The 13,277-nt window shown below is 35.8% G+C and overlaps 1 protein-coding gene across 1 annotated transcript in view; it reads right to left on the bottom strand.

The window, feature by feature from the left end:
• Positions 1–787: 787 nt before the first annotated feature.
• The window catches only part of CEP128 (centrosomal protein 128), a gene marked incomplete at its 5' end in the record, with an annotated part of 91,154 nt that continues 78,664 nt past the window's right edge, over positions 788–13,277 (bottom strand). The window contains 4 exons of the mRNA XM_084207070.1: positions 788–912; positions 5,014–5,119; positions 8,752–8,865; positions 10,670–10,747. Coding sequence (XP_084063196.1) covers positions 806–912; positions 5,014–5,119; positions 8,752–8,865; positions 10,670–10,747 — 405 coding nt within the window. The 3' untranslated portion in view covers positions 788–805. The remainder of the gene's footprint in view (positions 913–5,013; positions 5,120–8,751; positions 8,866–10,669; positions 10,748–13,277) is intronic.

The raw sequence follows: 13,277 nt of genomic DNA, 5'->3' as shown, positions 1-13,277 counted from the left end.
GCAAGATTGTATTTCCATAGTATTTTACAATCAATATAACACATTTTCTCTAATAGAGAACAAAACAGAATAAATAAATGAACATTAAACATTGCTTTTAAAATTTTCACAGCCACAAAGAAGTGCCTTTCAACACTCTTGATACAGATGGGTGAGATTCAGATTCTTTAAAGTGCCTAATTGAGGCCATCTAATAAAACTGTTCTGGCCAAATGAATAATTCTAAACAACTTATAATACATATATGCTGAACCTGAAACCAAGATGTGAATTTTTAATTGCTTTGAGAAATTTTTTTTTTTGTCACTTCTTTCTTAAATGATTTTTTCAAACTGAGGGACCTAAGATCACTAATGTGTCTGTACAACACTGTATAATTACTCTCTATCATAGGCAATTTCTGAATACTTTTTTCATTATTAATAATGTTATTAAACATAATAAAAAAACAAGTGTCAGAACAATTCCTGTATAGGGGTAAATAAGCTCATAGCAAAGATTAATCTCACAGGTATTTCACTTCACAGTATTTCAGGAATACAACAAATTTAGTCTAAGAGGACAGAAGAAACAAATACAAGAGAACAGCAAAATCTTAGAAAGCCTTTGGTGTGCAAGTCACCTAAATTATCAAAAGAGTTCATTAGAATTAGTCTTGGTGCTCTTTCATTTGAGTGTTTGGCAACTGTCGAATCATTAAGGGTGCATCACTCCTACAGCAGATGGAATTACTACTGTTCAAAACCAAAAAAAAAGTGGAATGGAATTTACCACAGAGAAAACTGGTGTGGTTTCGTAAAATATTCTACTGCTTTCCTCCTTCTGCTTGCAGCTTCATTTCACTAAGAGCAACTTTAGTAGAATCTTCCTTGGTGCCACTTGTATCCAAAGGAACCATCCCTTTCATAAGTGCTAGAAAAAAGTCACAAAAACAGGTGATTAAGCATCTTCAGAATCATACATTAAATCAGACTCAATGATCTGAGAGGCCTTTTCAAACCTATGATTCTTGGATTTGTTTGAGTGGCTATTAGTTTTTATTTAAAACATGTATTTCATTATATGATATTATAATTTATTCAGCAAGTAATAAATATTTAATAGTCATAATTGAGAAGAGAATATTTTCTGTTTTCTAGAGAAATAGCTTTTAATACTCTATAATACAGGTATAGCCATGAGCTTTCTTATACACAAGAAATGTAGATTCTGTTTAAAAAAATATGATTCTTTCACTAAGATATTTTTTCCATTTATTTTTTCAGAATTTTGTTTAAATTAGATAAGATAAACCTCTCAAAAACTCTGTGAAGGAATATGTTTACCAACAGCGTGGACTTAAGTCACCAAGTGACGCTGAACAGGTGCTCATACAATGTCATACTGTGCATATACCTTCACAGCAGGGTACACATATAGTGCTTATTTCTAAATATATTGCCTCAAAATCCAAACAATATGAATTGACAAAACATCTTATCATAAAATGCTGAAGAAAAAAGTGAAATATCCAAACATTTAGCAAAAGGTTGAAATTAGGGAAGTGCCTAGCAGCTTATACAACATACCCTTCCTCTAATGGCCTTCTTTATAGCACAAGCATGCAAGAAAAGCGGTCCTACTGAATATTCAGAGTGCAATTTTAACAATCCACTAAAATTGAAGCAGTACATAACCAAAAGTTATTTAACAAGGAGCAATTTAACAGTTTGGTTAGGAGGGGTGAGAAGTTTTCACTTTCAGAAGAATGAAATCTCTGTGTTTGGAACATTGGTATAACAGTGAGTTCAAAGTATTCAGCATAAAGTTTTCAGAATTGGTTCAAAGCTCTGCTGCTGTACACTATGTCAGTGGTACCTCCTGTGGACAGTATTCAAAGTAAGGCAAAAAATCATAAAGCAAATTTATTGCTTAACTAATTCAATTTGCATTTTTCTAAGTGATGATGTCAAGTTTCCAGTCATTCCAAGTTCTTATGTTTAAGCAGCCCTGGGTTTTGTTCTAGAAGGATGCCCACAGAATAGTGATGTTGCAATGTCTTTTTACTTGTAAGTACATTACATCATTTATAAATGCTAATAAAAATAGTCTTAAGAACTTACGAAAAATAGAGGGATAAAGACAGGCAGCTGCAATACAGTGCAAAAGTTAATTGTTCTGACAATAAAGGCTACATTTAGGACAACTCGGTTTTATTCAGCTCTGGTATCAGTCCTACTACATACCATGCTGACACAAGAGTGTTGTCCATCACACTTATGAAGCCCTGGAACATAAATTCCCAACAACAATAGAAAGCCTCTAAGACATATGGTTTCTGGGAAACCATCCAGGTTAAAACCTCAAAGTGATGAAATATGCAAAGAAAAAGGCAGGACTCAATTCACACAGCTAATGCAAAGCATGTGTAACTAAAGGACTTTTGTACTCAAAATTTCAGGAAAATTTTGAGTGGCCATAAAAACAGTTTCTGAGGATTATTCTTTAGATAACAACTAGTAGTGACTGTCTGGACCAACCATTTTGGTCTGATAATAATAAGAACTGCAAACCACATCTAGTGAATGTTTCCTTGAGTAAATTATTTTCTCATTTCGACTTCTTAATTTCTAAGAAAATGGGTGCAGAAATAAAAGCGTGTTCCCTCAACATATTTTAAAATATGTTTGTAATGGAAAAGCTGTTATCATTGCAGAAATTATACCAGAAACAAAACACAATGTTGATGTTAATTACTTTCCTTTTAACTGCTTGCTGCATTGTCAAATTTTTAGTAAATATATATATATATACATATATATATATACACACACATATATATATAGAAACAGATTGTTGTTCCCTTATTTATTTTCCCATACTATCTGTCCTTCTTTCGTCAACCAATTTTAAACTTAAGTCCCACAATGTCCCTCACAAATAAGTTAAATTACATCTAATGAGTCTGCTTTCCTTCTGGGTGTTCTCCACAAGTCATAGGAGACCCACACTGGGAAGGAAGCTTCTAGTATTAGTTATTGAATCTATAGTCTGTAAGGCTTCATGAGTTGAAGAGAGATGGAATGGGAAAATATAAATCACAAAGCCTCGCAAACTGCTCCAAAAGGCAAATGAAAGAAAAAAATTTCCATCCCTCTGTTTCTGAAGAAGGAGATAATTAATCACAGAAAATAGATGATGACATGTATAGGAAGATTTATTAAAAGCTACAGTAGCTTTGGGAGCAAAGATGTCAAATTATACTTCACTGTCAAAGTCTCAAATGAAAATTAATTAATATCATTAGTGAAATTTAAAGTTCATTATATTTTTGTGACTATCATGACTGAAGTAGCTGACTTTTCATTTGCCACTCCCTGAAAAATCTCCTTAATGCTAATACCACAGCAGAATTTTCACTGTCCTCAAGAACTATAACAACAACTTCAGAATACACATTTGACTGGTAGAAATCAGTTTCAGCATAAAATGACAATCAGTCAAAAACCAAAGCCTGTGGAGTAATCCACATATTTCAGTGCCATAAGCATTAAGTAGTGAATTGAATCACCACTGTCTTTTGTTAATCATTTATTTTTTTATTTCCAGAAAATTTAGTACTTAGTGCTGGTAAAAAACAGTTGAATCAGAGAATAAATATGCACAACTGTTTCATCAGATTGGTATTCAGATCACATGGATCCTATTTCTCTTAAAACTGCCTAAAATTTATTTTAAAAGTTTTAAAGCAACAAAGTCATAGCTTGTTTAATTTAGGTTAAGCAGTATAAAGATGTTGTAATATTTTAGAAACATTTATGCTGCATTTTTAAATTTCAGTAAATTTTTGCAGTGACCACTTCTGGAATTCTTGGGACTGGAAGGAACTGCTGGAGGCCATTTATCTGAACATTCTGTGAGGCATCAGTTACTTCTTTTCTATTCCCAAAACAGGTTCAGCTGTACTTTGATTTGCAAGACTTTGACAGGGATGAGGTTTGGGAAAACAGAAAAATCAACTCTGAGTCAAGGTAAAGTGTTCCTGTAGTACAGATGATAAAGAGGTATTAGCTCCTATGCCTTACTCCTACTACTGTTATTCAATATGCTCTGCAAAAAGGTACTAACCCAAACCCATAGATTCTGAAAGGAAGAGAAACCAATTACCTTTAACCTCATCAAACCAGCTCAAGACTTACTGGTCAGCAGTAATGTACCACAGCACTCATAGAAAGATGCAACACTTTCAAAGTGCAATGAAGCCTGAAATAGGCTTCAATAGAATACAACTTTCTAAATAGTTTCCCAGTACACAAACCGGCTATTATTGAAAATAAATGGAAGATGATACCCTTCTGAAGAGAAGTATTTTGATATCCATGTACTGATATGCTTAAAACCCCCTTAAAAACCTGGTTTTTAAGTTACTTTTGACACTCATGGAGAGGCGTGCCTACGTATCCAATCAAGACCTAATACACCCTCTATGTTTTATTGAGCATTTCCCAGCTCTGCAATCCCATAACTTCACATGAACACAAGTTGTATACACACAAGAGGGTAGAGAAAAAACCAGTTAAAAACACTGTTGAAGTAGAATTAGTGAATTCAACTTTCACTGAGAAAATGCTACACAAGCATGGGACTAACTGGCACACATAAAAAACCTTGGAAAGAGCCCATGTTTGAGGACATCTCTCTGATCCCTCAGAAGACCAGAGGGTCTACACAGCTTACAGAGGTATGACTCGTTAAGCAGAGATTCAGAATTCAAGGGCAGCCCTTTTCTTTGTAATAGATAAACAAAATATATTGAATGTTCCAGTCAAAAAAAACCAAACTGTCAGTGGATGTAATGAAGTACTTCCTAGTCAAAGATATCCATCCAGCATCTAAAACTAAAACACAGAAGGATACTTAAGATAGTTCCAGCACTTCATTTTTGAAAAGTAGCATCTCACTTATCCAGGAAAAAAAATTTTAGAAGAAAAATTGTGTTACCAGTAGATTTTTTTTCTGTGATATTATACTTACAACCTGAACTTGAAAGCGGTGAGCTGCACAAAAAGCTGTTTTGAGTTCGCCAGCTAGAATGAGCAGCCACTTCTACATCAGAAATTTCAGCATCCATTTTCACATCCTATGGGAACCAAATAAAAATAATTTTATCTGTTACTATCAAGCAGCTGCGAACTTCAACAAAAAGTAGTAGCACACATACAGGCACATGCTGTGCTTTCACACACACTGGAAAAGACTGATTTGAATTCTCTGAATTCTCAGTATTGCACTCAGGTTCAAATTAATTTGCTTACGAGTTTTATCCCCACTTCACCACTATAAAATGTCTGCAAAAAACTGCTTTGTCTTGAGAAAAGCACTGGCAGCACTGCAAGTCTTTGCCACTACAGCGTGATGTAAAAATGCTCTTTCCTATTCACATCACATCCACAGTTCAGAACGTACCATATCAGCAGGGCAGACATCAGTGAATAATGACTTCCTCATCAATGAATGGTTCATTCTAATTCACTGAAGTTCCACAAGTAGTAATAAATACAAATCTATTTTCTCTGCCACTGAGGAAACTTAAAGTTCATTGATTTCTCATATCAAAACACCTTAAGGTGCTTTTGAATTTTTTGTTAAACCATTAAATAAACCATAGTACAATGTTACTACTTATGGCTAAACCCACAGAGCATAGCTTCTTGGTGAGGAAAGTCATTTGGTCTATAAGCTAAAAAGAGAAGATAAATTTAAAAAGGTCATTTAAACAAAAATCCCTGAAAAATCTCTATTAGCTCTGCAGCAAGTAGTCCCCAGTTACAATACCATCCAAAATAAGATTAAAAGCTTGGCTTGGTATCCAAATTACTCAGTTTCTTGAAATGAGAAGAAGTAATAATGAATAAATGCATCAATTCATAAAACACACAATTTTACTGCTGAATTCTTATCATAAAAAGCCTCAGGGAATTTTGTTAAAACATCTTGCAATTTATCATTTATGCTGATACTTCATTTTATGTTGATACATAAGATTTGAAAACTAAACAAAAAAAAATTTACATTAATTTAGAGATACAATAAACTTTTGTTCCATCACTGAAGAAGGATTTACTCCTGTTAAGACTAATGGGAATTATACATATTAATCCCCTTATGTGCTGATGAGAGACTTAATACCTAAAGTGTTCATAGCACAATAACAATTTTTAAAGAATAAAAAACGTTTTTGTCTTTCCATTCTGCTTTCAGAAATGCTTTAAAAGAAGAGCTTTTAAACAAAAAAGGTGCCTCTACCAGTACCTGCAATACAAAATGGCTTTCTTTTTACAGAAATATTAATGTATAGAATGTGCCTTTTCTCATGTGCTTCATGGACAATTAAATCTGCTCTGTTTGAGTAAATGGTCAATCATCTGTGGCAGGGAAACTCTCCTAAAATATTTGTATCTCTACATCAAAATATTTATGTCTAGTCTTCCTCTGGCTTTCTGCTTTGATTTTGCTTCTGTTGCTATTTTCTTTTAATATGTTATATTTATGAGGTTTTTCCCCAATTTCATCTTTATCTACTACTATTATTTGGCCAGTTCTTAGTTGAAAAATCAAGACTGTTGTACCTGATGATATTCTGCCAGCCTATGGCCTACTTTTATTACTGGAAATCTTCCATTTTAAAACATCCAAATAAAAATTATGATTTTCTGGGCTTCTAAGCAACAGGTATTTTCAAGCTATCTGACAAGACTACAGAAGAGTAGGAAGATGGAGTGGGGAAAAAAGAAATCATAAGAAAGAAAGAAAAAGACCTGCTTTTAGAGGAGCATTCAACTTTGGTTTAATTTTTCCTCTTCAAAATGAAAAAAGACAGACACAAGATTAGAGAATGTCTGTCTGAGATCAATGTCGACAAGCAAGCTGAAACAAGTGTATTATAAGAAAGGCTAGAAAGAAAAACATAACAGAGGAAAAAGATTAATTTCAGAAGTAATTTCATCTAAAATGATCAATGTAAAATATTTATAAGAAACATGGATTTTCTTATCACCTATCAAGTATCCATCTACTTTGTATAGCAAGGGCTCTGTGTATACAGCATGAACCAAAAATATCAGAAAGAATCAACTCTGGTGTCCTCAAACCTACACTCTTCCAGCAATCAATTTTAGAGACTCCCAACTGACTAACAGTAAAATAAATAAATAAATTTTAAAAAGGCATTTGAGTTAGTTTCAAAGGAGGGTAAGAAAGGCAAGCATTAAAAAGGTTTTTTTTAGTCTAAGCTAGCCTGATCACTGAAATCAGATTAGCACCCGTCTGTTACTTGGTTTTGAACATTCTGTTCTATTTGCAACAGCCGTGACAGCAAAGAGTACTGTATGCCATGCAAAAACCCAATTAGGCCTGACTAAATGGAAACCATTAAATGCTCTCGGTTGTCTAAAGAAAGAGAATTGTTGTGGAATCAGCTTTGTACTGGATTCTGATTATTGAGTTCAAATCACACAAGCTCAGTAAGTTCAGTCAGCTTAGTGCAATGTTATGTTCTACCGTCAGCTGATTGCATTCCACTTAGCTTTTCAATGTTTTCCAAATTTCAGTAGCTACTGTTTTAGTAACGCTTGTATGGAGGGAAGAGAAATTCAAGATACTGAAGATTATCACTAGCAACATACTGATTGTGCCTGTTTCCTCCTTTCAATCCTTTCTTACAGAAGAGCAAGATAGCTTTTTCAAGTAACTTAGTACCTTCTCACAACAGCAACTTCCTAAGCTAAAACATTCTGTATTTATTTTACCTTTTCAACTTTTAAAAAGACATTCTCTAAGTATGTCCTCATTTTATAGAAGGAGGATGGTTACATATAAGTTGGGGAACACAAACATCTTTTTCATTGAGTGCGTGATCCTCGATTTGAGCTCAATTGCTTAGAGACAAAGGTATGATGCATTGCCAAGAGATTTGATTGAGACATGTAGCAGAAATACTAGTATGATTCTTCAGGTCTGATCACTTATTTCAAACACTTGCATAGGAGATCGTAGTTCTGCTGAAGTAAGCTGCTACCACAATGACAGTGATATGACAATGAACAAGCTAGTAAGGGAAAGAAAGCATGTTAATAATTGGAAAGTTGAACTCATTACAGGCAAAGTTTCTAAAGAAGAGCACTGGATTTGTATTCTAGGGAGTTACTAACTCCTATTCATGCTCAGCACTGCTGTAAATCCAGTGAGGGACCTTTAGCAAATCACTTCCCTTCTGTTTGCCTGGATTTAATTTATGTATGAAAGAGACATCATACAGAATTGTTTCCAATAAAGGCAAATATCAACTACTAAAGAATTAATACATGTAATTTATAAATTAGTCAACATTTTTGTAGGGGAAACAGGTTTCTATCTATATCTTTTACTTGAAAGGACAAGAGAAAATTGAACAATTAAAAAATTGCTGTAGACAGCAATTTGACAAAGGAGATAAACACTTCAGAGTAGTAAGACACAGTAAGATACCTTTCTGTGAAAGCTGAAAGATTTTTTGGAAAGTATCCATGACATGGATACAATGAAAGCAACCTTGAATTCATCAAATTTTATGCCATGTCAATATACCTGCCATGCCATCAGCCATGCCAGCTATTATGAAACAGAAACATTCATGCATGATTTCAGTCTGTGTTTGTACTAGGACTTAATAAGGTAAGGTTATGATCCTGACTGAAAGTAATTGGGACACAGAAGTGGAGTACACACACATACCTTGACTTGCCCAACTCTGTGCTTTGAATCTTCCAGCTGCTGCTGCAAAGAAGTCACTATGTCTTTATACCTCATATACCTCTCCTCAATCATCTCCCTTCGGCAATGGGACTCCTAGAAATGAATGTAAAGATTTAGATGATTTCATAATGTAAAAAGTAGCTAGAAATTCTGACTACTGTAAACACAGGTATCAGCAAGGATTTTCACCACAGCAAGAACGAATTCAGAACTAACTTTCAGAGGCTGAACTACAGGCATCATATAAAAACATAATGTTCTGTACAGAAAAATAATGTTAAAATATGCACGAATCAAAATGAAAATGGCCTTATCCTTAACTGTTGAATGATTTCTTGTAACACTTTCCAAACTTCAGCAGTATCATACCTTCTAAGAAAAATTCTGTAATGGTGGAAAATTAACACTACGGAAACAAGCGCTTGAAGAAAAAACGGATCTAAGGAGATGGACAAAATTATTCACTTGAGTTAACCAACCTCCTAGACAACCTGAGAGGTTTATCAAAATTTACTTCCTCTTGCGTTCTCCCTTCCTATGAAAACATTGAAGGAAGAACTTGCTAGCTATTGTACAAAAAAATCCAATATGTTATTTGGAAATAGAAACAGTAATGAAGCTCCAAACTAATGTCGTTCTCAAAGCTAAGGCATAAAGCTTAGCCCTCTTGAATAATAAATTATTTCTCAAACAAAACACTGTTTGTTGATAGGGGCTCATCTTCAGAAAACCATATTTTAAAAATTAGGCATGATGGAGAAGGACAAAGCCCACATGAAACCAAAGATTATGCATTCCAATCTCACAAATATTGGCAAAGTTATAACTAGAGCAAACCAGAAAATTACAGTGTAATTTCATAGCAGTGTTAAGTGAGAGAGGACAAGTGTGAAGGAGATTGCAGATGCCTGTTGAGAACAAAATTTTTCTTTTAGTAGAAACAGAAGGTAAACATAAACCTCTGTCAGAGCAAAGAAAGCTCTTCTGGGGATACTTGGAATGTGAAATTAAAACTATACATCTCAACAATATTGTTCATAAAAAACCCAAACATTTTAACAGTACTTGCATCACCAAATCTGTTGATGAGGACAGCAATAAAATGGTGTAGAATTATTAACTGATGACCTCATGCAGGAATACAAAATAAACAATGCTCCAAACAAATATGTTTTGAAATGTTTATGACAACCACAGATTAAGAAATTTTACATATCAAATAAAATGCCAATCATTATGTATTTGTTGATCTATGGTTTAATATTGATTTAAAATTTATATTGTGAAGGAAGTTACAAATTCTTTTCTATTAAACCACCCATTTCATAAATGGAAAAATAACTGTGGTACAGGGGTTTAGCCAATTAGCCACTGAAAATCTAATCTGAGCCTTAGTGGTGACAGTGTGTCACCACTACTGTTAATATGTCCTACTGTGTCCAAACACATCTTGATTGGATAGTGGTACTCCAAAAATAAGTAACAAGTACTGTCATTATGTCAAAACAAAACAAAAAGTTGTAAAGATCATCCATCTTTACTCATTAAGTTAAATATTGAAACAACTGGCATAATTCATTTAATTATAAAATTTTCATTTTTTAACATGTTATATCAGAATTTACCACTCCATAAAAATATTCTGAAACAGTAGTTAACACATGACCTGTTATCCCCAGCTATCAATGTTTGCCTACATTATGAAGCAGTATTAATTATCAGAACTAAATTTATAACTTCAAAAAGATCCATATAAACATGAAAATAATTTTCAGTATGTTTCTGTCTATGCAACTGTAAACATCTTATTAAACAACTTATCTGTACATTCATAGAGATTATTAATAAACCAAAATATTTCAGAAGTACTGAGAGAGTCAAATGAAATCTTTCTTACTCCAGTATCTCTGCAATCTTCTAACAGGCTCAGTTTCTCAGGCACAGACTCCAGGTGGTTTAAAGCCACTCGGGTACTCTAAAGAACAGAAAACAAGTTAAAACATTAAAAATGAAACCATTCTTTCAGCCCTCTCACATACTACAAACCCCAGTCTTATTAGTATACCAGTTCAAGCTTCCTCAGTTAGGTGTTGACTTGCCCTAAAGCTCAATCATAAATAGCTGTGGGACTCACTGAAGCAGCCATGTCAGAGGCTCCAGCCAGCCAGCCAGCCAGCCAGCCCTGCTGATGGGAGATGGAGCTCAGAGCTGCCATGAGTGCCTCTTCATGAGGCTGGGGCTGACCATTCTTTTGCAGAAGGTGAGCTGTGCTTGAGGAGCTGGTCACCAGCTACAGGAGGAAGCGAACAGGCTACAAAGTGTTTGAGCAAACAAGCAAAAGAGAGACTGATTATTTAAAAGAGAGACTGATTATTTTCAGAGTCGCAGAGTCTCAAGACTCTGAGGAGTCATGAACCTCCATTATAGTGGAGAAGCAGATGGATTCAGGACCCTGCAGGGTAATTAGTCAAAGGACCACTAGCCAAGGGTCTGTTAAAAGATGAAGGCTGGAAGCAGGTCACGACAAGGAAGGTTCCTTCACCTTCTCAGAATTCAACAGGCAGGACTGGCACCCTTTACAATACATGTGAGGCTCTAGAACCAGAAGGCTTGACTACTGATGAGGTGGGTGAAGGCCTTTCTGGGATAGCGTGGCCTCCTAAAACAACACCACCTGTACTATGCACCAAGACCTCTGTTAACAGGAAAATGAAGGGTACTGGTAATAGGAAATACCCTTCTAAAGCAATTGGAGGGCCTTCTTATGCAGACTGGATCCAGCTCACAGGGAAGTCTGCTGTCTCCACGGACTGGAATAAGAGACATTACTGATATGGGAAGAATACAGAGTCACTGTACAGCTTCTCACTGTAGGGAGAAAATTCATGGAGCCAAAGCTCTACTGGAGTTGAAGCTGGCCAGAAATGTGGAGGACAATAAAAAGAGTTCTTAAAAATGTATTCATGGCAACAGGCAGTGCAAGAAAACCCTCATCCCTTTACAGGATGAGGATGGTCACACAGGGACAGAGACGAGGCAACGGCATTTAATGCATTCTTTGCCTCTGTCTTCAACATGGATGATCAGCCAAGGGGATCACAGTGCCCTGAGCAGAAGGACCATGACTGTGAGAATGATCAACTCCCAGCCGACCCTGAACTTGTGTGGGATTTGCTGCTTCAGTTGGATCCCTACAGGTCTATGGGGCGTGAAGGCATTCATTCAAGACTTCTCAAAGAGCCAAGTGACATCACCACAAAATCTCTCTTGATATTTTTTGAGTAGTCCTGGGGATCTGGAGTGGCTCCAGATTACTGGAAGCCGGTGAACCTTGTCACAATTTTAAAGAAGGGCAAGAAAGAGGACCCCAGCAATTACAGGACTGTCAGTTTCACTTAGTGCCTGGTAAAGTTATGGAAAAGATTATGCTAGGAGGTATTGAAAAACACCTGAAAGACAACACTGCCATTGCTCACAGCCATCTTGATTTCATGACAGGAAAGTCCTCTTATTATCAAATCTGATTTCCTTTTATGACCCCCTTGAGTCCTGAGCGCAGTTTTGGTCACTACACCATAAGAAATGCATTAAACTGTTAGAGAGCATCCTGAGGAGGGCAATGAAGATGGTGAAGGACCTTGAGGGGAAGCCATGTAAGGAGTGACTGAGGATACCTGGTCTGCTCAGTCTGGAGGAGACGGAGGGGAGACCTCACTGCCGTTACAACTTCCTCATGAGAGGAAGAGTAGGTGCAGGCACTGATCTCTTCTCTGTGGTGCAGACAGAAACAGGACCTGAAGAAATGGCCTGAAGTTGTGTCAGGGAAGATTTAAGTTGGATAGAGAAGGTTCTTCACCCAGAGGGTGGTGGGGCACTGTATCAGGCTCCCCAGGGAAAGTGGTCACAGCACCAAGCCTGCCAGAATTCAAGAGTTGGGACAATGCTCTTGGGCATATGGGGTAACTCTTGGGGATAGTGCTGAACAGGGACAGGAGAGGAGTAAGACTCAATGATCCTTGTAGGTCCCTTCAAATTCAGTATAATTCTGTGAGTCGATGATTTTTTTTTTCTTTTTTTAATGAAAGTATATATAGTGAACACTTAGCTAAATATAGAACAATCAAGGCATATGGTATGTACTACAGAAAAATGAATTACCGCTCTAGGAAGAGTTAGGGTTGGCCTCAACAACAAGATTTCACATTCACACTCATCACATAAAAAATGTAGTCTGTTACAAACTGCGAAGAACTGAAGGAAATAAATATAATGGTTTTGGTTTTGTGTGCAGATGAAGTTGGTTGATCATGCATAAAGAACAGTCATGTCCCACAGGTCAGATGCCTCTGCAGCTTCTCAAAGGCTGACCTTGCCAAAGAGCAAGTAAAACCAGAACTGTTTGTACTTTCTGAACAACAGTTAGTATTTGTTCCACAATTCTCAAAATCACACTTCTTTGGATAAGGTTCTGCTGGTCTGGTATTCAATCTATCAGTAATGGGCTT

The sequence above is a fragment of the Fringilla coelebs genome, assembly GCF_963513975.1.
Source record: "Fringilla coelebs genome assembly, chromosome: 6".
Taxonomy (NCBI): Eukaryota; Metazoa; Chordata; class Aves; order Passeriformes; family Fringillidae; genus Fringilla; species Fringilla coelebs.
This window is presented reverse-complemented; position numbering and strand designations above follow the sequence as displayed.